Source organism: Macaca mulatta, chromosome 4 (genome assembly GCF_049350105.2).
Source record: "Macaca mulatta isolate MMU2019108-1 chromosome 4, T2T-MMU8v2.0, whole genome shotgun sequence".
Lineage (NCBI taxonomy): Eukaryota > Metazoa > Chordata > Mammalia > Primates > Cercopithecidae > Macaca > Macaca mulatta.
Window position 1 is genome coordinate 145,378,820 of NC_133409.1, and position 25,634 is coordinate 145,404,453.

Sequence of the window (25,634 nt, forward strand, 5' to 3'; positions counted from 1 at the left end):
ATTTTCTTCCTGCCCTTTCCCTCTCTCTTCTCCTCAGACTCCTTGTCTTTGGATTCTGCAGGCTCAGATTTGCTTTATGCCTATGTAAAAACAAGTATTTAACTGCCGAGTCTGTTTTCAGATCTGAAAAATGGGAATAATACTATCTACTTACAGAATTGTTTTGTGGAGTAGATGAGATAAGAAAGTGCAAGCACTGTGTACATCGTACAGCGCCTTACAAAAATTCTTTACTGGCATCTCTAAACTGTTACCTTTCATTCTCTGCCTCCCCTTCCCGTCCCTGCCCAATTGTGAGACTAAGAAATTCTTCGAATTTAATGTTAGGACATAACTCCAACCAGAGCCTAGCTTTTCTGGTTGTTCCCGCCTTCCATGCCTAAACGAACCAATCAGATCGCCCAGAGTGGCGCCACTTGGAGACCACCGCGAATGAAGTTTGCATTTTTCTCTGTTCTCGCGCCCAGCTTCTTCTCGCCTCCCACCTCAGCTTCCCGGCATTGGAAGAAGGGACCGTCCTCTTCCTCGTCCTGGCCACCCAAATCCTGGTATCGAAAGGGTTGAACGGCGGGGACCGGAAGTGTGCAGCAGCGGCGGGTCCCCAGCTAATCGACGCCGGAAGTAGCCATTGCTAGAGAAGCATTCCGCCGCCGGCTTCGCTATGGCGGCAATTCCCCCAGATTCCTGGCAGCCACCCAACGTTTACTTGGAGACCAGGTGAGGGGGTTCGGGCCTCTGGGGCTGGCAGAGGAGACACGGAGCCCGGGCCTCACCACGGGTCTCCGTTCCTGGCGCGTTCCTCCGGGAGCCCGGCCTCCACGTGGAGGGGCGTGGAGCAGCGGCCGAGACGGCCCCCAGAGGGTTGAGAGGGGACCGCCATCGCCCGCGTCCAAGCTCCGCGCGGTTTTCTGCTGAGGTCTCAGCAACAGCTGCCTCATTGTCCTCCTTCCTCCAGTCCACTCATTCATTCATTCATTCATTCGTTCATTCATTCATTCATTCAACAAGCGTGTAATGAGGCCGCAAGCCAGGCACATAGGATATAAATTCTGAGGAGATAGCGGTAGATAAAAAACACACAGCCCTGCCTTTAGGAGCTTACGGTATAATGAAAGAGACAGACATGTAAACATTACGTGATAAGTAGTACAGTTGTAGAAACAAATTCCAATAAAATACAGGAAGAAGCACATTTTCCCCACTATCAAAGAGTGATGTGGTAACCAGCCTGCTAGCGCCATGCCCCGCTGTATGTCATCTCATTTAGTTTAATCTTAGCAACCCAAATCATGAAGGTATTATTTAACTTTCTCCCTTTCAATATTAGCAGGAGGAAACGCCGAATTTACAGATTAAAGCCTTGACCAAAGCCACACAGCTAGTAACTGGAAGAACCTCGTTTGGAGCCTGGTGTGCCCGTCTCACCTTGCAAGTTCTTTAGCTCTATTCATTTCATTGCCTCTTTGGAAAAAGCTCAAAGTGATCTTTACAAAATAGGACAAGGAAGGGATCCTGCTCAAAAACCTTTAATAATGTCTTGCTGCTTTAACAGTATAAAGTAAAAACGTATTAATCCTGGCATTCAAGGTGATTTTTTTCATCTGGCCCTTGTCTACCTGCCATGCCCCCTTCAGCGGCCAGAGACCAGCTAAGGTCCTCTGCCTTTCTGTTCTTGCCCATTGCTGCTTTCAGCCAAAGCAGAGTTCTGTCAGTCCTCTCTATATTTGCTCATGCTGTTCATGCTCCCTGGCCATCTTCCCCACCTTCTTTTATGGTAAAATTCTACATCTTCAGGCTCCAACCTGTAGTTTCTGAATTCTCCTGTTGGTATTTTTTAAAGTTGCAAAATAAATTGTTAAATCCAAGCAATGTGGACATACAGAGTAAGAAGTGAAAGCCACCTCCTTCCTGAAAACACTATCAACGGTTTGTTGGATAATTGTCCAGACCTTTTTCTATGTACACATAAACCTCTTTTTTATGCTTTTTTTAACATAAAAAAATGGGATCATATGATCATACTCTATGTATGTTTTTTCTGTAACTTGGTTTTCTTTCACTCAGTAATTCAGCTAGCTGCCCATAGGATGGATAGTTGATATTTTAGGTATTTCCTATTTCAAGGACATTTAAGTTGCTTCCTTTTTTTTTTTTTTTTTTGGCTATGACAAATACTGAGATGAACATCCTTGCACATATTGTATCCTTAGGCAGTTTTGTATATTTTCCTAGAGGATACTTGGAAGTTGAAATTGCTGAGGTATGCACATTTCAGAAGTGTATATGTACTTCCTGATTGTCTTTCCAAATGGCTACTTCCTGTATGTTGAAAATATCCACCAGAATGTAAGCTTCATGAGGGAAACAGTGCCTAAAATAGTGCCACGCACAGAGTAACTGTTAGTCTGTGTTGAATGGGAGCAGTGTGAAAGATGAATTGCAGGCAGGAAGGCTGTTAGCTATTTTCTAGCACATTCCTCATATACTAATAGAGTGTTTACACTGTGCAAGTCACCGGGCATTCAGACTATACAGAGATACAGAGTTGACTCAATTCTCACATCTGGCCTGGTGCCGTAACTCACATCTGTAATCCAGCACTTTGGGAGGCCAAGGCAGGTAGATTGCTTGAGCCCAGGAGTTCAAGACAAGCCCGGGCAACATGGCAAAACCCCATCTCTACAAAAAAATACAAAAAATTAGCTGAGCTTGGTGATGCGTGCCTGTAGTCCCAGCTACTCAGGAGGCTGAGGTGAGGGGATCACTTGAGCCCGGGAGGCAGAGGTTGCGATTAGCTGAGATTGTGCCACTGCACTGTAACCTGGGTGACAGAGGAAACCCTTTCTCAAAAAAAAAAAAAAAAAAAATTGTCACATCCTTGGAGCTTAAAGTCTAGGTATGTGTTGGAGTAGAGGGGAAGGCACCTGTCCTTTCTCTTGCCTGTTCCTTATCTTTTAGTAGTACTGGGGAGGAAAAGCACTCATCCTATTGGGAGGTGCAAAGATTCAAAGTTATCAGGTTTTGCCTTTGTTATACTCTCTCCCAAACAAACACAAACTATACCTTTTATTAAAATTTTTTGAATAAGTAATATACTTACTTGGATCAAAAATACAAAAGTTTTTAAAAGGTATTCATTAAACATCTTCCTATTTTCCATCTACCCAGTCCCTACCCCCACCCAGAAACTTCTAAATAAATATGAACTCCTGATATTTTAATGTCTCTTTTTTAAAAAAATTAAAAAGTGTAATAATTTTTTTCCTAATTTAGGGGTTGGTTATATGGTTTCAGATAATCAGATATATATAGAGAGAGAGAGTATTAGAATTTTGAGTTCTCCATGCTTGTAATTTTGCTGAAAAGAAGTACCCAGAACACCTGCATGTTTTACTCAAAAAAGATAATTGGTGTTTATGTTACTTGCATTGTGGTGTTTTCCTTTGCTGAGCATGAAATCCAGTGGTTATCACAATTTCATGACTTACAAGCTTGAAAAGCAAGAGTCCTGGAGCAGTCCCGTAATATTCCTGTCTGCCCTGACCTTGTTCTTTACTGGAGCTGTTGTCCTCTCCCTCTGCAGCATGGGAATCATTGTGCTGGAGCTGTACTGGAAGCATGCTCCAAAGACCTGTAAGAACTTTGCTGAGTTGGCTCGTCGAGGTTACTACAATGGCACAAAATTCCACAGAATTATCAAAGACTTCATGATCCAAGGAGGTGACCCAACAGGGACAGGTACAGTTAAGCCAACATTAGTTTATGTTTTCTTTTTTTTTTTTTTTTCCTTTTTGTCTTTTTTTTCTAAAGCCAACATTAGTTTCTGAAGTCTCATAAATAGGCGATAAGGCAGCCAGAGCTCTCTTTTCCACTGACTAAGGTCTGTGTTGGTTGATTCTGGTGACAACTCCTTCCTTCATCAAACACACATGTGTGGAATTGACCAGAAACCAACCTTTATTCCTAGGCTTGGTAGAGATTTTCGTAACTTACATGTACTGCTTACTAAGAACAAATAATATTTGTCTGAATTATAGTGATGCAAGTAGTCTGATCAATAAAAAGGAAAGACTTTATAATATTTTGAGAATAATAAAATCCTGGGTTCTTTTATCGATTCATTCATTTAACAAATGAGTGTCTGTTTTGTGTCAGATACTTTTTTAAGCTCTAGGGAGATACCTATAAAGAAAGAGACAGAATTCTTGCTCTCTATAAAGCAGGAAAAGGGTGTGGGGATGGAATTTTAGTAGAAAAGTCAAGGAACTCCTCTCTGACATGATTGGAGAAGAGATCTGAAAGAAGTAAGAAAGTGAACCTTGTAACTCGGGGGAAAACATTTTGGATGGAGGGAAGAGCAAACACAGAGGTCCTGAGGCAGGAACCTGTGCTGGAAATCATAAGGTATGATACCTTACAGGGCATGGTAGAGACTGGGTTTTACTCTGAGTAAGATGTGAGCCTTTGGAGAGTTTTGAGCAAAGGAATGCTGTGATCTGATCTATGCTTTAAAAGGATCACTCTAGGCTGGGCACAGTGACTCACGCCTGTAATCCCAGCTCTTTGGGAGCCCGAGGCAGTTGCATCATTTGAGGTCAGGAGTTCAAGACCAGCCTGACCAACATGGTGAAATGCTGTGTTTACTAAAACACAAAAATTAGCCAGGCAGGGTGGTGGGCACCTGTAATCTCAGCTACTCGGGAGGCTGAGGCAGGAGAATTGCTTGAACCCAGGAGATGGAGGTTGCAGTGAGCAAAGATCGTACCACTGCAGTCCAGCCTGGGTAACGGATCAAGACTCCCTCTCAAATAAATAAATAAATAAATAAATAAAAGGATCACTCTAGCTGCTGTTTAGAGAATAGATGTAGGGGCAAGATGTGACCACTATGTAAATAGTTGTACTGTATTGTTTGGGGAGTAATGACAAGAAAAATAGTTCTATACATGTTCAGTACAGATGCTTGATATTTTCAATCGTGGTTAGTTGAATCCATGAATGTAGAATCCACATGTAGGGAGGGCCAACTATGCTCGTGAGTAAGTAGTTGGATAGGAATATGGGGTTCAGGGAAAGACCTGGTATGGAGGTATTAATTTGGGAGTTACTGGCATTTAGATGGGGTTTATTAGTGAACTGGTGGAACACTTACTCATTTCAAGTGCCCTTGCTTCTCAGTCTGCTTTTTCTCTGCTAATATCTGCTCGTTTGCCTTTAAACAAGTTTGGTTTTCTCTGTGGCAGAGTCTTTTCTCAGTCTTGTTCTTTTTTGTCATTCTCAATTGTCTCATGATTTATCTAAACTATGGCCAGAAGCATTCAGGTGTTTTTTTGTTTTTTGTTTTAATGTATATGGATGCATTTCAAAATACAGAATATATAAGCAGAGAAAAGGGGAAAAATCATTCATAAGCATAGCTCCTAAAGATTTCTAACCATCATTAACTAATCCCTCAATATCCCACCTTTCAGAAAGGAACAGTGTTAACTTTTGGTGCCCATCATTCTAGACGTGTTTCTTTTCAGATGTCTGGTTTTTTTTTTTTTTTGAGACGGAGTCTCACTGTGTCTCCCAGGCTGGAGTGCAGTGGCGTGATCTCGGCTCACTGCAAGCTCCGCCTCCCGGGTTCACGCCATTCTCCCGCCTCAGCCTCCCAAGTACCTGAGACTACAGGCGCCCGCCACCACGCCCGGCTAGTTTTTTGTATTTTTAGTAGAGACGGGGTTTCACCATGTTAGCCAGGATAGTCTCGATCTCCTGACCTCGTGATCCACCCGCCTCGGCCTCCCAAAGTGCTGGGATTACAGGCTTGAGCCACCGCGCCCGGCCAGATGTCTGGTTTAAAGGATAACAAGATAAATGGAAATAGTTTCAAAAAATAGGATATATTATATATGCTATTGTTTTTAAAGCAGAACATACTACATTTAATTTCATATACAGAGAACAGAATATTTGACTTCCTACAGTGAAAGATGAGGCAATTAGTACTTAAATTTCTACCCATTCTTATCTTTCCCTGACCTTAATTTTTGTTGTTAGTCTTATTATTATCTGTTCTGCACTCATCATTCCTTCAGCTACAGTGGGGGTCCTACATTTCAGTGTATTTCGTGTTCACAACTTACTTCGCTTTCACCTTCGCAAGTGCTGGAGGGCAGGATTTCTTGTGTGGTGGTTTTTTGTGTTTTGTTTCAGAATGCTCAAGGATCACAATTGTCCAGTGGTTTTTTATTATTAGAGCTGGAATGTGTTGTATTTTTAAGCTCATTTATGTTTGAGAATTTCTGCCTGTTACCTTTATACTTGAAAAGAGATAGCATGCTGGCATGCTCAGCCCCCTCACTGTGCGATACACTGTGCCGCCTTGGGACTTCACAGAGTCCCCACCAGCAAGAAGGCTCTCACCACATGTGGCCCCTTGACCTTGGACTTCTCAGCCTCCACAACTGTAAGAGATAAATTCCTTTTTTAAAATAAATTTTTTAGGCCAGGTGTGGTGGCTCACACCTGTAATCCCAGCACTTTGGAGGCTGACGTGGGAGGATCACTTGAGTTCAGGAGTTCAAGACCAGCCTGGGCAACATAGTGAGACCCCATCTCTACAAAAAACAAAAAATTAGCCGGGCATGGTGGCATATGCCTGTAATCCTAGCTACTTGGAAGACTGAGGTAGGAGGATCACTGGAACCTGGGAGGTTGAGATTGCGGTGAGCCATGATTTTGCCCACTGCACTCCAGCCTGAGTGACAAAGTGAGACCCTATCTCTAAATACATAAATTAATTAAAAGTGTTTAAAGGGAAGAAAAAAAGACCATAACTGGGTATACTGAGATCTTTTTAGACATTTCTGATCAATTGCCTTCTGGTTTGGTTTTTTATTGTTGTTTGTTTTTGTTGTTGTTTGGTTTTTTTGGAGACAGGGTTTTTCTCTGTCACCCAGGCCCGGGTTCGAGTACAGTGGTACAATCATGGCTCACTGTAATCTCCATCCCCTGGGATCAAGCATTTCTCCCACATCAGCCTCCCAGGTAGCTAGGACTATAGGCATTCACCACCATGCCTTGCTAATTTTTAAATTTTTTATAGAGTTGAGGTCTCATTGTGTTGCTGAGGCTGGTCTCAAACTCCTGGGCCTAAGTATCCCTCCTGCTTCGGCCGCCCAAAGTGTTGGGATTATAGGCATGAGCCATCATGCCTGACTGCCTTCTGGTTTTTGAATATGGTTTTGGAGAATACTGAGGCCAGATTTACTCTTTCCTTCAAATCAGGGATAATTTTTTGATTTCTATTTCTGAGTATTTTCTCTGTTATACTTACTGGATTTTCTATTTCAGGAAATTAGTTATTTGTTTCATCACCTTTGCCTTCCATATTTATCACATTTCTTTTGATTGTGTGATAGGATTTTTTTTCTTTTTTCCCTGTATTCACTAAAATAATTTCAGACCTTTACTCTATGCCTTACTCAATTTTCAGTCATGTCTATTTTGTTCTTTACTGCTCTAGTTTATCTACTAGCTCATTACGGGTGCCATTTGGATCTAAATTTGTTTCCTTCGCTCTGCAATCTTTTCATCTTATTCTGTGGCATATTATCTTGTCTTTGAGCTTTTGTTATATTAGATTTTTACTTCTCTTGAATCATCCATAGCTTGAGATAGCCATGGAGAAGCCACTTTCTCCCAGACTGAGTTCCTGGGTTTTCTTTTCCTTCCTCCCCTCCTTCTTTCTGTCCTTCTGTTGGTTGTGGTATGTTTGCCTAGTTTCCATGACATTTGTTTTCATCTTATCCATGCTTGATGTCAGCACCTACATTATCCCCACCTTTTACTTGCTCAGATACAGTGTGTGGAGTCTCCTTGTCATTCTCCCCACTTACGTGGAACTGGTTGTCTTCCCCACTTCAAATGTTAGGTTGCTTTCTCTCTATTCTATTCTACCCTGAAGAGGTGCAGGAGAGAACCGGAGCTCAGCTCATGCTGAGTGAGCCCCTTGTCGGAGGGCTAGCCTCTGTTCTGTCTTCCCAGACTCCATTAAAGTCTTGTCCCAGAGCCCCCTCCACCAGCCAGTGGTGTCCCTCTGTCACCACTCCAGGATCTGGGTAGTCCTCAAGGATGGCCCAGCACCCTGGAAGGTGGCCTGCCCTGCTTGCCTGCCCTGCCACTCTCGAGCATCTGTGATATGCATGGGCTTCTGCCCTCAAGGGCTTTCCTTAACTTTTTCAGAGCTGCTCACCCATTCCCCTGTTGGCTTCTCACAATTGGAGGGTATTTATGAGAATCTCAGCATGACATTTCTTTCCTGGTTATTAGTTTCAGGGAATACAGGTGGAAGAATTTTCTATTTTTTCCTCTTGGCTGACTCTTTTTACAATTTTAGCATGTTTGTTTCCCTTATTTCGTTGATGCTGGTGAACTTTTGGCTTTTTAATTTTTAATTTTTGTGTCTTCACTTTATTGGGTGTTGGGAGCATGTGGTAAACGTGCCTGATAGCAATAACTGAAGCATACATACCCTTAGAATGACCCTGTATAGCAGACGCATCTGAATGTGTGTTCTGAGCTAGGGAATCCAGGAGTAGCCAACCTGGAGGTTCCTTCCTTGTCTATAAAGGGACATCTGAGCCCCTGGCTCGTCCTTTGAAACATGGGCCGCACACAGGTTGAGGCCCTGAGTTTTGGGTTGAGTGAAGTTTGCCAGGTAGATATTGTTAGGGAGAAGGTGCTAAGTGGAAATGCTATGTAAACTGCATGCTTTTTGCAAGCCATTGTGGTTCTCCCGTCCAGCCCACCACCACTGGGCTCTCTCCCCTGTATGTAAGTCCCCAATAAAACCCCATGTCTCATTTGCTGGCATTAGGTCTCTTCGGCCTATTAAACCTGGTGCCATCCCCATTGGAGTCGATAGGGGTTCAGCACAACAGGGAGGCAGAGTCTAGTCCTGCTTCATTCTACTTTCTTTGTCTGAAAGGGTTCCATCGATATGTCGATGTACTTCTTTCCTGTCTTCTTCCTCTCTCCCCGTCATGTTGTTATGAAATAAATTTTAATTCTTAATACCAGTGAACCGAGAGTCCATGATTAGGGTACAAGTATTGGAAGTGACTCAGGTGTGAGTTGCTCATGCCAGAGCTTTTCTATATTTCTGTAGTTGGTTCATGATCCTTCATAATGTCACATTTCCATGCTGTAATTTTAATGAAATTGAATCACTCAAAAGATCTTCAAATAACTGCACCCAGCCTCAAGTAAAATGAATGATTGAGCAGCCCACTGGCAAGTCTGTGGTGGAAGGCAAACAGGAGTTAGGCTCTCCTGGGTCACTAGTTCATATTTTCTAGCTGATTAGGTGACGCATTTTTTGCTAAACATCTCAGATGGGCAGCAAATGACATCCTGGGCTCTTCAGCAAGTTGATGTAGCACTTCCATTCCTCAGTCTGACTACTGTGGAACCATTCTTTCCACATGCTTTCTTGTAATACATCTTTGCCAGATGCTTTGTCAGTTCAAATACCCTTTGACTTCCTGCTTCATTTCATTTTAAACCATTTTTCTACCTTCAATTTTCCCATATTATAATAACTATAGAAGCTCTTTGCTCAGCCCTCTGAGTATCTTTTATCTGTTTCTACTAACCTTTCTCTCCTCTCTGTAAGACATAACATCCTGGCAAGCTCTTCCTTTAGCTCTTCCTGCTCTGCACTTGGCCTCACAGTGCTCACCAGCTGCTGTGATTGCTGTGATTAATTATATGCTGATTATCCTGTGCGTCACTCTCACTTTGATTTCATCTCTCCTCTTAGTAGCCCCAGGAACACCTGAAATTTAACGTGTTGAACAGCAAGCTCTGTTAATTTTATTCATTTGATGAGTATTTGCCAAGAGTCTGCTGGGTATCCTGTGCTATTCTAAGGCCTATGAGAAGCACTTAAGCATTAAAAGCCAAGGCATTTTCTTTTTCCTTGCAGTTCCCTGCCCTGCCAGGAAACAAACTATTCATTATAAGAAACAACTAGAATGGGGTAATATAAATATGCAAATGTATGATAGTATGATGTGGATTATGTGTATAATATAGGTTGGAGTAATTCATAATAAGGGGAAAAGTACAATGGAGTGAGATTAGGATGGGAAGGAGGCATATGCGAGATGGGTCTTGGGAAGTAGAGGGAAGGGCATTTTGGATTTAGGAAGAAGAGTGGGTACAGGGCAGGAGTGACAGAGGCAGGGGGAGGGAGGGAGCCCGCCACCCCAGGTGTCACATCTTCCACTCCAGACTGGCTCTTGTGACATCACCCAGCCACCTCTCCACACCTAGAACAAATGCATCAAATGTGATTCTAAGGCCTCTACCAAATTTATAGATCTCCAAACTGCCTGTTTAGGGGACAGTAAAGAGCAGTTAGGGGGCCGGTTAATGGAGACTCCTAGACAGAAGAGCTCAGATTTGATTGAGCATGACTCAGGGACCATTTGGGACTCTTGAGCCCAGCTAGGATAAGACATATCTGAGGAAATTTCATCCAGCTGTGGACTATGGCAAGACAGTGTGGTGCAGGGTGGAGAGCAGGACTGTGGAGCTTGGGCTTGCCTTGTGCTTCACATGAACACTTACTAAATGTAGAGGAGTTGCGTTACCCTGCTGAGCCAGCTCACCTGTCTGGAGTGTGGTTACATGCACCTCCTAGGCTGGCTGTGAGTAGTAAATGAGCTGATGTTGGTACAGTGGTTAGCATGGGCTTGACACAAAGTGGGAGCTCCAACAAATGTGACTTTTATTTATTTTGATTGTTAATTCATTTAGCAAATACCTATTAGACTCCTTCTGTAGGCCAGGCACTCTTCTAAAAGCTGGGGATATAACAGTGAATAAGAAAGCCCTTGCGGAACTCTCATTCTGGTGAGAGACGGAGAATGAAAAAGTACATAATGAACTGTCAGGGATGGCAGATGATATGGAAAAAAGAAGGTACTGCTGGGATGGAACAGGATTTCTCAACCTAGGCACTATTGACATTTAGAGCTGGACGATTCTTTGTTGGAGGGGGTGCAGTCCTGCACATTGAAGGATGGTTAGCTTCACGCTGGCTTCTACCTACTCGATACTGATAGAACCACTCAGTGTGACAACCAAAATTGTCTCCAGACATTGCCCACTGTCGCCAGGGGTCAAAATCACTCCCTGTTGAGAACCACTAGGCTAGAGGGTGAGGGAGGGGCTGGTTTGGTGAGTGTGGTTAGGGAAACCTCTCTGACAAATAGAGAGCATTTGAACATAGTTGTGAAGGAAATGAAGTGGTGATCCATGAGACTGTCCAGGCCAAGGGCGCTCCGAAGAGAACAGCAGCCAGAGGCCTTAGACCAGAGTGTGCCTGGCAGGAAACGGCACAGGGGCCAGTGTAGCTGGAACACCTGAGAGAGTGGCGGGAGAGAGCTCAGAGAGTAGCAGAGTGCCCGACTGTGGGGCGTCTTGTAAGCTGTGGTGAGGATTGTGGATTTTGTTCTAAGAGTGATGCAGTGTTGATGGAGGGTTTCAAGCAGGGGAGTGCTGCGATTAGGCTTGTTTGAAAAGGATCCCTCTGGCTACCTTGTGAAGAATAGAGGGAGGCAAGGCTGGAAGCAAGGAGACCAGCGGGAAGATTTTATTCCTATTCAAGCTGGAGATGGTTGTCGTTTGAACTAGGGTGATAGCAGCTGTGTTAGTTCTGGTCCTCTGGGAAGCAGACACCAAGATAGAAGTTTATTGGGCTAACACCTGTGAAAGATAAAGGGGTGGGGAGCCAGGGTTGGAAGGCAAGGGCTTCACACAGCAGCGCAGGCCTGAGTAACACCTGTGAAAGCAGAGGGGCGCAGGAGGAGCAGCTGCCAGTGAGCAGCGAGGAACACCAGGAGAATGTGGAGCCGTGGAAGCCAAGGGAAGGCAGCAGCTCAAGCAGAAGGGTGACATCGAGTGTGGATCAAGTAAAGTGGGCGCTGAGGATTGACGACTGGGTATAGCCACGTGGAGGTCACTGGCGACCTTGACAAGAGCAGTTTCAGTGGAGCAGTGAGGGGCAAAAGTCTGAATGGAGCATGTTCCAGTGAGAATGGGGAGAAGTGGAGACAGTGGGTGTTGACAGCTTTTTCAAGGAGTTTTTCTGTGAAGGGATGTAGAGAAATAGGATACTTGGAAATAGAGTTTCGTTTTTTAAAATAGGAAATATCAATAACATGTTTAAATGCTGACAGGAATGCTCCATTAGAAAGAGAAAAATTGGTCTACTAGAGGGGGAGGTTGTAGTTGCTGAGTTCTTTAAAGGTGAGCAGGATTGGGTACGTGGTGGTGGGATAGTCATGGACAGTTTATTCACACAGTGTTTTAGGGAAGGGAGGTGGGTAGAGGTGTAGGAAGGGAAGGGGCTTTGGTAGTGAGAGCACGTGAAAGTTCTCTTGTGAAAATTCCTTCTTCTCAGTGAAATAAGAAGTAAGGTTCTCCTCAAAGAGTGAGAAGCAGCGAGGGAGTGGTGGAAATTGGAGAACAGAGGAACTGAATAAACCCAGGCAGGCTGGCTCCTGAGGTGGCAGTTTGAATTTTGACCAGCAGCTGCTTCTCAGGGACCATGCTCGGGTTACCTCAGTTAAAGGGGCTCTTCATCACTGACACTACTGTGTGTTTGCCTCATGTTATACATTCAATGGCTTCCATATGCTGTCTCATTTACTTCTCATAACAAGCCTGTGAGACGTAAGTGTTACTGCTACTCCCATTTTGCAGACGGGGGAACTGAGGCTTGGAGAAAAGTGTCTTGGTTAAGGTTAAACAGTAATTGCTGGAGGCAGAACTGGAATCCAGATCTCTCTGACCCCAAAGGCAAGTGAGAAAGAGAAGACCGCATCTTTAGAACCACAAAGCCCCTTAGAGGACTGGGGCATTGTTCCCGTCTGGTATATTAACAAAGTGATTGTGTCAAGTAGCAGTGCTTTTGGCTACAACTAACAGAAAAGCTAATCCCATGGGCTGTTTTTTCTTACACAACAGAACGTCTGGAAGTGAGCAGTTACTGTCATCTCTTCACCCGCCCAGAAGAGTTGTCAGGGATCTGGGCTTGCCGTATCTTTCCACTTCATTCATAATGTGTTGGCCTTTGGTCTTGAACTTGTTAGTCTTATGGTTGCAAGATGACTGCTGCTGTTCTGGCGTCACCCTACTTTCAAAGAAGGAAGATGGGGAAAGAGCTGTAGATGAAAGACAAAAGAGTATGTTTGTCTGTTTTTATCAGGAAAGCTGTAGCTTTCTCAGAAGCTTGACTCAGCGACTTCTGTTTATATCAGTAAGTCTGAACTGGGTCATCTGGCCACGCCTGTCTGCAAAATGGACTTGTCAGCACCTGCGTTTTTTTCTCTGAGGTTGAGGCAGGCTGTGGAGGAGGAGGTTGGGGGTGCTCAGGAGACTGCCGACGGACAGTGTCTGTTAGAGGCTCTCTTGCCAGAAGAGAGGCTTTGATTGGTCAGTTACCCTCTGGTGTCAAGTGCCCCACTGGATCTCCTTATAGGCCACTGCCCATCTGTGGGACTGGATATTAATCTATTATCCCATCAACTGTGGCGTGGGAGAGGCAGGGACAAGTAGCACCAAGTATGGTCATCTTGGTGTAAGGCACTGCATCATGTCGCATGCCTTAGACATCATTTTGACAGGTTTCCACAGTGACTAAGAGGAGGAAGGGACATCACAGGAGTCATGGGGACAAGAAAAGGGTTTTTTTGCATTTTGTTTTTAAGAAACAACACAGGCCGGGCACGGTGGCTCACGCCTGTAATTCCAGCACTTTGGGAGGCCGAGGCTGGCAGATCACCTGAGGTCAGGAGTTTGAGACCAGCCTGACCTCAACATGGTGAAACCCCATCTCTCCTAAAAATACAAAATTAGCCAGGCATGGTGGCGAGTGCCTGTAACACCAGCTACTCGGGAGGCCGAGGCAGCAGAATCATTTGAACCCGGGAGGCAGAGGTTGTGGTGAGCCAAGATGGCGCCATTGGACTCCAGCCTGGGCCACAAGAGCAAAACTCTGTCTTAAAAAAAAAAAAAAAAAAAAAAGGAAAAGGAAAAAAAAACACACACACAGATCATAAAGAAGTTAAGGAATTTTAACTGCAAAGGTTCTGTGCACTGGAAGGTCCCATTAAAAGAATGAAAAAAGCTAACTGGGAAAAGGTATTTGCAAAACATTCACTGACAGAGGATTACTATCCATAATATACAATTGAGCCTTGACCAACATGGGTTTGAGCCATGCGGGTCCATACAGGTTTCGCAGGGCCCGCAGCTGGACTTGAGCATGCAGGGATTTTGGTGTCACAGGGATCCTGGAACCAATGCCCTGAGTATACCAAGAGATGACTGTATGTATCAATTCCAAAATGTCATACCACTGAGTGGCCGTTCACAGAGGGGACAAGCTAAGTAAGCCAGTGAACATGAAATTATGCCAAACTTCAGAGAAATGCAGCTTAAAACACCACAAGAGGTCTCACACTTCTCAGACTGACAGAACGACCTAGAGCAGTAAGAGTGAGAGTGCTGCGGGGAGGGGTGCACATTGGTTCATCCTTTTCAATAAGGCATTTAGAAAAATCTAGCAATGATGAAATACTCAAACTATGACCCCATGTATCCCCTGTGAGGTATTGGCCCCCGAGAGCTCTTGCACTTGTGTTTCAGAGACAGTATAAGACTAGTTTTTATAGCATGGTCGATAATAGCCAAAACATTGGAAAGATCCTCGATATTAACACCAGAAAAGATAAGACAGAGCATTATGGTCATGCAGTGAGGTGAACACGACAGAGACCCGCCTGGAACAAAGTACGTGAGTCTCTCAAACAGTGGTGAGCAAAAAGCTAATTGCAGAAGAATATATAAAGTGTAATACCACTTATGTAAACTTAAAAACATGCAAAACAGCAATACTTTTTTTTTTTTAGGGATACATATATGTGTAGTAAAGAAGAAAATGCATGGAAATGCCAAATTCTTGTCAGACTAGTGGTTACCTGAGAGGAAAATGTGATTCTTTGAATCAGCTGTTAGCTCTTAGGAAAATGAGTGCTGACGGCCGGGCGCGGTGGCTCAAGCCTGTAATCCCAGCACTTTGGGAGGCCGAGACGGGCGGATCACGAGGTCGGGAGATCGAGACCATCCTGGCTAACACGGTGAAACCCCGTCTCTACTAAAAAATACAAAAAAAAACTAGCCGGGCGAGGTGGCGGGCGCCTGTAGTCCCGGCTACTCGGGAGGCTGAGGCAGGAGAATGGCGGGAACCCGGGAGGCGGAGCTTGCAGTGAGCTGAGATCCGGCCACAGCACTCCAGCCTGGGCGACAGAGCAAGACTCCGTCTCAAAAAAAAAAAAAAAAAAAAAAAAAAAAAAAGAAAATGAGTGCTGGGGAGGGCTGCAGTGGGGTGTGTGCATGGAGTCTTAGCTGGATTTGCAATACTTTATTTCTTGGGGGCAGAGGTGGTCATAGATGTTGGTCATATTATTCTTTGTATGTTTGCGTGTCTGAAATAAATACATTGAATAAATGATCCCAAGAGAGGACAGAGGTCAGCAGAGGAAAAAAATCTTTTTTTTTGGAGACAGACGGGAGAGCAATGGCGCAATCACAGCTCACTGTAGCCTCAACCTCCTGGGCTTGAGTGATCCTCCTACCTCAGTCTCCTGAGTAGCTGTAGCTGGGACTACAGGCACGTGCCACCATGCCTGGCTAATTTTTGTAGAGACGGGTTTCACCATGTTTTCTAGGCTGGTCTCAACTCCTGGGCTCAAGAGATCCGCCCCCTTTAGCCTCCCAAACTGTTGGGATTACAGGTGTGAGCCACTTGCACCTGGCCAGAAAAGAATCTTGAACGTTCTTTTCTAACCTGTAATCAAAGGTTAGAAAACAGGTCTTGGCCAGGCGCGGTGACTCACGCCTGTAATCTCAGTACTTTGAGAGGCCGAGGCTGGCAGATCACAAGGTCAAGAGATTGAAACCATCCTGGCCAACATGGTGAAACCCCGTCTCTACTAAAAATACAAAAATTAACTGGGTGTGGTGGTGCACGCCTGTAGTCCCAGCTACTCAGGAGGCTGAGGCAGGAGAATCGCTTGAACCCGGGAGGCAGAAGTTGCAGTGAGCCGAGATCACACTACTGCACTCCAGCCTGGTGACAGAGCGAGATTCCATCTCAAACACACACACACACACACACACAAAATAGAAAACAGGTCTGTGCCTATCTTCATTGTGTCTGTGCTAGACCAGGCACAGAACCTGCAAAGCTTCCAAATTGTTGACTTTCTAACTGATAACTGACATCTGCGTAGCATGCTGTGCACTGGAGAGCTCTTTAATCATTCTCTGTACCTCTGCCACCTCTCACCTATTCCACGTGCCCAGAGGAACGTTTGAATTGGAATGATTTGTCTTTCTGACATTTTGCTGCAAACCCTACTGAGTTGAATTGGGTTATGAAAAGATAACGTATTATGAGTAAGATATTATGAAAACTCTGCCTATTGAGTAAAGGGGGTCTCCATGTTCTTTCCTCCTGTCTCCTCTGATTCCCACTTCATCTGTGACTTTTTTTTTTTTTTTTTTTTTTTTTTTTTTTTTGAGACAGAATCTCACTCTGTCGCCCAGGCTGGAGTGCAGTGGCGCAATCTCGGCTCAGTGCAACCTCCACCTCCTGGGTTCAAGTGATTCTCCTGCCTCAGCCTCCCAAGTAGCTGAGATTACAGGTGTGTGCCACCACGCCTGGCTAATTTTTGTATTTTTAGTAGAGACGGGGTTTCACCATGTTGGTCAGGCTGGTCTCAAACTCCTGACCTCATGATCCACCTGTCTCAGCCTCCCAAAGTGCTGGAATTACAGGTGTGAGCCACCACGCCCGGCCCATCTGTGACTCTTGACCGACCTATTCCTTAATGTACTTCTTGTTTGTGGTGATGTTTATGTGATGGTTTTCCATTCCTAGAGGGCAGAGCCCTGGGGGTTTTGTTCTGGCAGCCCTCAGGTTGCAGGGATCACACTTTGAAGGCTCAGGCCACAGATTGACAGTGTACTACTGAACTGAATCCTTAACTTGCTCACTCAAGTCCTGCACGCAGAGCCTGGCCTGTGTGGCGTCTGGCCCCACACCCTCTCCCTCTCTCTAGTCTCTGGTAACCCCAGCCAGGAACCTTGACTCTAGTGGTTGCCAAAGGACCAAGCAAAGGGGAGGATCAAGTCAGAGGGAATGTATTGGTTATATAATTGCTGTTTGGAAGTATACTGACAGGTTGGAATTTTTGGAATGAGTTTTACACAGTTTAGTATGGTTCAGTATTTTTCCAGAAGCATAGGTAGCCTGGGCCAAGTGGGAGGTTTCCCCTAGTCTGTTAGGATTCACCCCCATTCTTGTTTGCATGAGAACATCATTTTCTTCCGGAAAGGAAACGGGGGCTGTGACAGGCTCCCTGTGGTGAAGCCGACTAAAAGGTAAAGCAAAAGATTTTTACCATGGAAACACCTTAGCCATGCCCAGGGGCCTTGGGGGTGGACTTGGTGCTACTTTTATAGCAGGCAGTAGAGGAAGTGAGCTGCCAGCACTGGGCTGTGGGGCAAGCAGAGTACCCGTTGATCAATCCAGTGTTTACTTTGTTCTAGGCTGTTTTGTCATGACCGTTCAACTTGGAGAAACCAATGTAGTTCAGTAAGGCATATGATTGACTACATAATTGATTAGTATTCGTTAAGAAAGTTACCTCCTGTTATGACATGTTTTCCTGTGAGGAAACCATGTTTAACTTACATCCTTTTTTTTTTTTTTTTTTTTTTTTTTTTTTGAGACAGTCTTGCTCTGTCACCCAGGCTGGAGTGCGATGGTGTGATCTCGGCTCACTGCAACCTCCACCTACTGGGTTCAAGCAGTTCTCCTGCCTCAGCCTCCCAAGTAGCTGGGACAACAGGTGTGTGCCACCTTGCCTGGCTAATTTTTTTTTTGTATTTTTAGTAGAGACGGGGTTTCACTACGTTGGCCAGGCTGTTCTGGAACTCCTGATCTCGTGATCCGCCTGCCTCGGCCTCCCAAAGTGTTGGGATTACAGGCGTGAGCCACCGTGCCTGGCCTAACTTACATCCTTTTGCTCTTAGAACAAAACCTGCCTGAGCTTAGGGTATCCAGTCCAGCACCCTGCTCTTGTGGACATAATATAAATAACATTTGGTGATGATGCTGCTAGCAAATAATTCCCAATCCCATGTTTCTTCATTTTCTCTGTATTCATTTATTTAGAGTCAAGGTTTTGCCTCTTGCCTAGACTGGAGTACAGTGATGTGATCATAGCTCATTGTAACCTCAAACTCCTGGGCTCAAAGCAATCCTCCTGCTTCATCCTCCCAAAGAGCTAGGTAGGCATGTGCCACCCACCACATCTGGCTGAATTTTAAAATTTTTTTGTCAGTCAGGTGCAGTGGTTCATGCCTATAATCCCAGCACATGGGAAGCTGAGGAAGGAGGATTGCTTGATGCCAGGAGTTTGAGACCAGCCTGGGCAACATAGTGAGACCCCATCTCTTAAAAAAAAAATCTGTGGAGTCAGTGTCTCGCTCTGTTGCCCAGCTCAAACTCCTGGCCTCAAGCAGTCCTCCCACCTCGGCCTCCCAAAGTGCTGAGATTTTAGATGTGAGCCACCACACCTGGCCCTGTTTTCTCTTTATGATGTACTGCCTCACCTCTCGGTGACTCTGCCTACTGTAATGTCCCTTTCTGCCATGTTGCCACTTACCACTGTCCCTATTTCTCCTTCAGCTGGATAGCTTTAACTTAAATGAATTTTATTTTCCATCATCTAGGTTAAGGGTGGCAAATAGGTTTCAACTCTTGGGCTATTACTGAATGGCTGCCTGAGTTCTGGGTTGGTAACGTTCAGAGGCAAATCTATCTGAGCAGGGAAGAATACTGATTGATTAGCAATGTCTGTGATGGGCACAGGGTTGGGACTTGGGGCACTCATGTCTAAAATACTCATAAAAATGTTAAAAATCAAGAAACCTCTTAACACATCAGATTATGAATGGTGGTTATCTCTAGATGGTTAGGTTACAGGGGATTTTAGTGTTCTTTTGATAATGTTCTATGTTTTCTACCTTTTTGATAGTGAACATGTATTATTTTAATGTGCAGGAAAAAATAGCATTATTTTGAAAAGGAAAGTCTTATTGGAATGAAACCAATGATTTGAATATGCTATTTGTGCTAGATTCTGTAGTTGCAATATGCCTAGCAGTGGGGTAGGTGTCACTGCCTTTTCCTTTCCTCCACTCTGAGAAATCCTTTGACCCTGGGCCATCATTCTTGCTGTGAGATAGAATGTGTGACTGGCTGATGCATGTATCATCTTCTAATCGGGCAGGTCGAGGTGGTGCATCTATCTATGGCAAACAGTTTGAAGATGAACTTCATCCTGACTTGAAATTCACGGGTAAGTGTATAATTTGGCTGGACTGGTTAGGAACGGGGATTTTAAAAGCTCACTCTTTTGGCCATGATTCAAGGTGAATGCCTGACACCGTGGCATGGTGCCAGATAACTGCCCAGCCATGGCGCCATGAAGTGCCCTGGTGGATTAGAGAAAGCGGCGCCTCTCACAAAGTTCTGAGCAATTCTGAGTGCTGGTCGGGGTGTTCTAGACTCTAACTATTTGTTAAAGGTCATAGGATATCAAAAGTGTCCTCAAAGAAACAGGAAACCTTGCTGGGTTTTTGAGGGCAGTCAGGAACATGGTCCACAGTTAGTGAGGAGCATCAGGGGTCAAGGCTGGGGAATAGGTGAGGACAAGGAAGATGAAGTCGTCAGAGTAGTGTAGTGATGGCCTTTGAACAGGGCAGAAAGCCTGCCTTGAGTGGTTGTCCGGGTCTGGACAGAGGCCAGAACAAAGTCCTGGCTTCTTTTTCATCCCTAGGCTGGGGCAGCAGCTCTACACTGGACCTGTGGGGTTATTTATACTCTTTCCTTTCTTCCCTTTTCCCACCAGGGGCTGGAATTCTCGCAATGGCCAATGCGGGGCCAGACACCAATGGCAGCCAGTTCTTTGTGACCCTCGCCCCCACCCAGTGGCTCGACGGCAAACACACCATTTTTGGCCGAGTGTGCCAGGGCATAGGAATGGTGAATCGCGTGGGAATGGTAGAAACAAACTCCCAGGACCGCCCTGTGGATGATGTGAAGATCATTAAGGCATACCCTTCTGGGTAGACTTGCTACCCTCTTGAGCAGCTCTTCTGAGATGGCCCCAGTGGACCAGCTTCCAGATGACATAGAATGACATGTAATGCTAAATTTCATTTTGGCTTTGCAAATCATGAAGCTTAGGAGGCCTGGGGTCTTGGGAGAGTTAGAGATGGAAGTACATTTTAATAGGATGCTTCTTTTCTCTTCCCCCAGGTTGCCAGAGCATTTGCACAAATGCCCCTGTTTATCGATAGGTGACTACTTACTACACATGACTCATAATGCTGTGTCTTGTGCATGTCTGCTCTGATATACTTCGAACAATGTAGCAGACACTGTCTTTTCTCAGTGGTTTTGCCTAACCAAACTTCTTCCTAAGGAGATTTGTATTCTGGCCTACACTGCAGTCCTTGATTGTTGACAGTCACAGAATTCCAAACCAAGTAGTGTCTATCAGCCCTTTTAACTCTGTGCACACCCTATTTACCCTATTTCAGTCTTACATTTGTTCTTCTAGGGAATGTATGCATCTCTATATATATTTTCCCTCTCAAAACCAGAACATCAACACTGCTATTTCTGACACTTCAGACATCCCACGCAAAGCCACATTGAATTTTTGCCAAATGAAAAATGCATCCAACAATCAAGTTTCTAAGAAGGTGTCAAGTGGGGAATAATAATGTATAATAATCAAGAAATTAATTTATTAAAAGGAAGCAGAAACATTGACCATCTTTTTCCCAGAGAAGAGGAGAAATCTGTAGTAAGCAAAGGACAGACCATGAATCCTCCTTAAGAAGTAGTCCTCTCAGAAAGGAGAAGCGCCACTCAAGTTCTTTTAACCCAAGACTTTAGAGAAATTAGTCCGAGATTTTTATATGTTCAGTTGTTTATGTACAAAAATAACTCTGGATTTTGTGGGGAGGAGGAGGAGAGGAAGGAAGTTAATACCTATGTAATACATAGAAACTTCCAAAATAAAATGCCATTGATGGTTGAAATTGCTGCTGTGGTCTGATTCTAAATATTGTATGAGGTTCCAATAGTCATTTTAATCCCAGTCATTTTAAGTAGTATTACAGAGATCGTATGTTCAAGATTTCACATCATTTTAGGCTTGTGGATCTCCAGTAGACTTAAGAGCAATTGTAACTTAAAAAGGGCAGAACCAGAGAAAGAAGTTAAGTGACAGAAATTGACATTTCTGAATAAGGGGTGTATTAGTCCGTTTTCACATTGCTATAAAGACACTACCTGAGAATGGGTCATTTATAAACAAGAGGTTTAATTGACTCACAGTTCCACATGGCTAGGGAGACCTCAGGAAACTTACAATAATGGTGGAAGGCAAAGGAGAAGCAAGCACCTTCTTTACAAGGTGGCAGGAGAGAGAGTGAGCACAGGGGAAACCACCATATTTAAACCATCAGATCTCGTGAGATCTCCTTCACTATCATGAGAACAGCATGCAGGGGGAAAATGCCCCATGATCCAGTCACCTCCCACCAGATCCCTCCCTCAACACAGAGGATTACAATTCGAGATGAGATTTGGGTGGGGATACAGAGCCAAACCATGTCGGGGGGATTGCCTGTAAGTGAACCGGGTGGATGTGCTAAGAGACCTGCACCATCCCTGGAATTTGCAGAGGGCCCACCTGTACATTGTTGTGGGACCAAGGGCAGTATGTGTTGTGGTGTTTGCTTCCTTAAGCTGGTAGCTCCTTGAAGAGGGGATTATAACTTTAATGTTTCTTACTACTCTATCAATTTTGGAAATGGTGATTTACTTTATGGAATGGCCAAACAAGGTTCTGTTCCCCAAGCCTTCCCTACCTTCAACCTCTTTCTCTACCTTTCTCTTTTCTCTCAGTAGCAAAAAAGCAAAACCCAACAACAAACTATATAAATGACTTTGTAACTTCCCAGAGATGATTTTTGTATGCAAAGTAATGTTCTACACTCTGGAAAAAATAGAAATATATTTCTTTCAGCCTGAACTGGGTGGACATAATTGGATCTGCCTCTGAGAGCAAGGAATAGCACCTGTTCACTAACCTCCCAGATTCGTAATCCTGAAAATCTCCACTTTCATCCAGGGCACAGGGGTGGTGGAAACATATCATGGCTACTCTGAAGCAAAGAAGGTTCTGCATGCCTTGGGAGGAGAGCCACACAGGCACAGTTCCTTGTTTTTGGAAAGGGACACCAAATACATGTCAAGGCAGTCATGTGGGCCTGTGCCAGTTTTCATAGAGGATATGACCTCAAAGAGTGAAGCTTGAATTGCTTCACAATTTGTGGTTCTGCCAATTAGCCAGAGTTGTAGAAGTTCCTGTTTCCTTATAAGGGAAGCTTGTCTAAAAGGAATCCTGCTTAATTCTTTGGTCGTATGAGTGTTTACATCCTGTCAGGATTAGTACCATTGAGACAGGTCTCATAAAAGTGGGGTGTACTAGGGATAGCTCATTTTTGTTATATCTCGTCAGAGTGAGGATGGCTTATCAGGAGAAAGCAAGGATAGGTTTAAAACTTGGATAGAGATGATCGAAGATAGGTATGGAGGACCACTGAGGGCTCATCAAGGCACAGGAGAGATACAGCTCTCTGCTGCTTCTCATGTGGGAAGAGAAAGAGATTCTAGACATTTGGAGAATGCGTAAAGTTGGAAGTAGATAAACCAATGGAAAAGGCTTTCAAACAGGTGCCCCTGGGATGATGGATAAGAGAAGCTTGGCACTCAGACTATAAAGAATATGGTCCAAGGGCCCTAGCCCAGGGCTTCCCACACTTGACTACATGCAGGAATCACTGAGGGAGTCTGTTAGGAAGCAGCTTCTGACTCAGCACTCAGCCAGAGTCTGCAGTTCTCGCCAGCTCCCAGGAGATGGTGACTGCCGGTCCAGACAACACCCTTTGAGTAGTGAGGTCCTAGAGGTCACATTTGTCCAACATGAAACTGGGGAGGGGGATTTTCCTAAAAGCAAGGGCAGTCAGGACCATGAGCCAATCTTCTGCCTCTTGGAGCAGAGCTCTCCACCTCATCCTGGTGATCTTGGAAGAGTGAAGAGGTTCAAGGCACAGGATGAGCTTCAACAGCTGCTGGCTTTCGCTACTAGGATTGAGCTTTATGAAAGTGTTCTGTTCCCACGACAGTACAACATGGACTTCAGACCCTGGTATGTGGCACTGAGATACCCTGTGTGGACACCAGGGTGGGTAAGATTGTGTGGTCAGTAGACATCACAGAAAATGCAGGGAAAAGAGCATCAACAATGATGACATTGAGGGAAAGAGCTCTGGAACTTGACTGTCGGGGTTCAGATCCCAGCTCCACCACTTACCAGCAGCATGAACTTAAGTTTCTTAATTTCTCTGTATTTTACTTTCTTCCACTATAAAATGAGAATAATGGGCCAAACCTCAAGGGCTAATGTGAAGATTAAATGAGCTAGAACAGGTATTTAGAACAGGAACTGGCATTTAGAAAACACCCCCAAAATGCTAGTTGTTATTACCAGTGGCCCTGGAAGCCACCACACACCCCTCCTGCCTCTTCATCTCAACATGTCCACAGCCTGACCTGTCTCAGCCTCTCACCTCACAGTCTCTCCCTCCCACTGGGCTAACCTCTGAGAACAAGGACCTTGTCTAACTCCCGTCTGTGAGTCTTCCCAACACCTTGTGTAGTGCTTTGAGGTTATTGCTGAATGCATCAAATAAAATGTTCTCCATCAGAAAAAGATTGAGATCCTCTTATAGAAATCACTGTACCCCAACTCTCCAAACCCAGGCTTCAGCTGGTATGGCAGCCAAGCCTTTCCACTGAGCTCTCTGGAAGTCCTCAGCCTGATGTATTTTTGGATTGTGTCTCCAGAATATGTCAAAATAGCGTTCCCCACACAAACACGATTGCTACCCCCAGATCCTCGAGCCAGTCAGAGCCGTCACTGGGGCCCCTTTTGGCACCACATTCTTGCAACATGTGGAGGAGGGAGCATTGAAAAGCACGGTAAAGCGGTGGAGTTTACTGCCTACAAAGAAGCACTTTGTGGTCTCAGAGTCCTGTCACCTAAAGAGTGAGCTACTACTTTTTAGGTAAATGCCAAGATAGGGGAATCTTCCAGCAACACTCTTACAGATGAGAGAGAAGCAAAGTGGGAAGAAAACATGTTAGGGTCTTACCCTAAGGTTGGCTTGGCCTGATTTGGGAATTGGGTTCCCGATTGTCCTTCCAAACGGATAACTCAAGATACTTAATTGCATCTGAAACCACAACCTTGCCAGTTGTGGGCAAGGTTTATGGACCGAGGGCTGTGAGGCCTTTTTGTGACCTTGGATGAATCACTTTACCTCTGGAACTTGGAGTGCTCATTCATTAAGGGAAGATTTGAACTAGCCCCCAGTTTGGGAATCTAGGTCATTCTGAGAAGATTCCTCCAGCTGCCAAGTTTCCATTTAGCATGCTATTTTGGAAATTTGCCACTAGAGGCCACTGTGAATATAGTTTAGCCTTGCAGCTTTTTCTAAAGGCAGAAGCCTGCGGAAGCCTTTCGTGAGTTACTAAGACATGCCTGCTATTTCTTGGTTGTGGAAAGCCAGCAACTGATCAGATTGTGAGAGGGTAGAGTTGAGACGTCCGCCTGGCACAGAATGATCCTGTAAACGTGCTCCGTTGGCACAGGCCGGCCAACCTTCTTTATTGTCTGCGGGGCTGGATGGAGGAGCCCTCTGTGCATGGAAAGGTTGGCTGAGTCCTGTGACTGGGTGCTGGTTCTGTAGCGTACCTTCTAAAGGGCTAGTTCCCTCTTGGCTGCTTAATATTCTGCTTTACAGTTGAATTCATTCAGTCAACAAGTAATTTTGGAGCTCCTCTTGTACATCCACCACCAGTAAATATTTTCATAGAATCAGAGAAAGTCAACGAAAAGGAACCTTAGAGGAAAGCAAAATGTTATTGTCCCTTCTGTGTTTCATGGTCTGTGGATGCTCCTTGTACGTATTTTTCTCTCAATCCCCCAAACCAGCCTCCCGAAGTTGATATCATTATGCCCAATTCCTGGATGAGCAAACTGAAGACCAAAGGCAAGTAGCACAAAGCCTTGTACAGACTGAATGGATGGAATAAAGGGCCGGACCTTGCAAGGCTAATAAAAGGCAGGGTTGGGGCTTGAATATGGGAATTTGGATCCCAAATTCTGCTCTTTTCCTATGATCTCCACCTTTGACATACAGAGGAGGAAGATGAGGTGCAGGAAAAGAATAATTTGGTGGCAGGACAGAGGTTAAAACCTGAATCTCCTGCCTTACAGGCTGGGGGTGTTCAACTGACTTCTCCATCCTAGAGTGTCCCCAGTCCAAGCTGGCTGGCTGGCCCTAGCCTTAGCTGTCTC

At 44.8% G+C, this 25,634-nt stretch overlaps 2 protein-coding genes and 1 long non-coding RNA gene across 31 annotated transcripts in view; 2 read left to right on the forward strand and 1 right to left on the reverse strand.

Annotated features, from left to right (window-relative positions):
• C4H6orf89 (chromosome 4 C6orf89 homolog) overlaps positions 1–582 on the reverse strand; it is a 45,700-nt gene extending 45,118 nt beyond the window's left edge. For 19 of the 29 annotated variants that reach the window (XM_077999053.1, XM_028846883.2, XM_077999044.1 and 16 more), the window contains exon 1: positions 486–582. The gene's annotated coding sequence lies outside the window, so the exon portion shown is untranslated. Of the gene's footprint in view, positions 1–154 lie in introns of all 29 variants that reach the window. The other 10 variants (XM_077999048.1, XM_077999046.1, XM_077999030.1 and 7 more) reach the window with 2 other exon arrangements.
• On the forward strand, positions 581–21,243 carry PPIL1 (peptidylprolyl isomerase like 1). The gene is made up of 4 exons (XM_015136257.3): positions 581–717; positions 3,584–3,738; positions 19,422–19,490; positions 20,043–21,243. Exons 1-4 carry the CDS (start codon positions 662–664, stop codon positions 20,261–20,263), a joined length of 501 nt encoding a protein of 166 aa, XP_014991743.1. The 5' UTR covers positions 581–661; the 3' UTR covers positions 20,264–21,243.
• On the forward strand, positions 3,755–14,099 carry LOC144340396 (uncharacterized). Its single transcript, XR_013416467.1, has 4 exons — positions 3,755–4,692; positions 5,650–6,169; positions 6,495–8,789; positions 13,865–14,099. It is a non-coding gene; the product is annotated as an uncharacterized LOC144340396 (long non-coding RNA).
• Positions 21,244–25,634: the final 4,391 nt, after the last annotated feature.

Coding starts and splice junctions, on each gene's coding strand:
- PPIL1 (XM_015136257.3), top strand. CDS start 662: ATGGCGGCAATTCCCCCAGATTCCTGGCAGCCACCCAACGTTTACTTG. Junction 718..3,583: donor AACGTTTACTTGGAGACCAG/GTGAGGGGGTTC, acceptor CTCCCTCTGCAG/CATGGGAATCATTGTGCTGG. Junction 19,491..20,042: donor TCCTGACTTGAAATTCACGG/GTAAGTGTATAA, acceptor TTTTCCCACCAG/GGGCTGGAATTCTCGCAATG.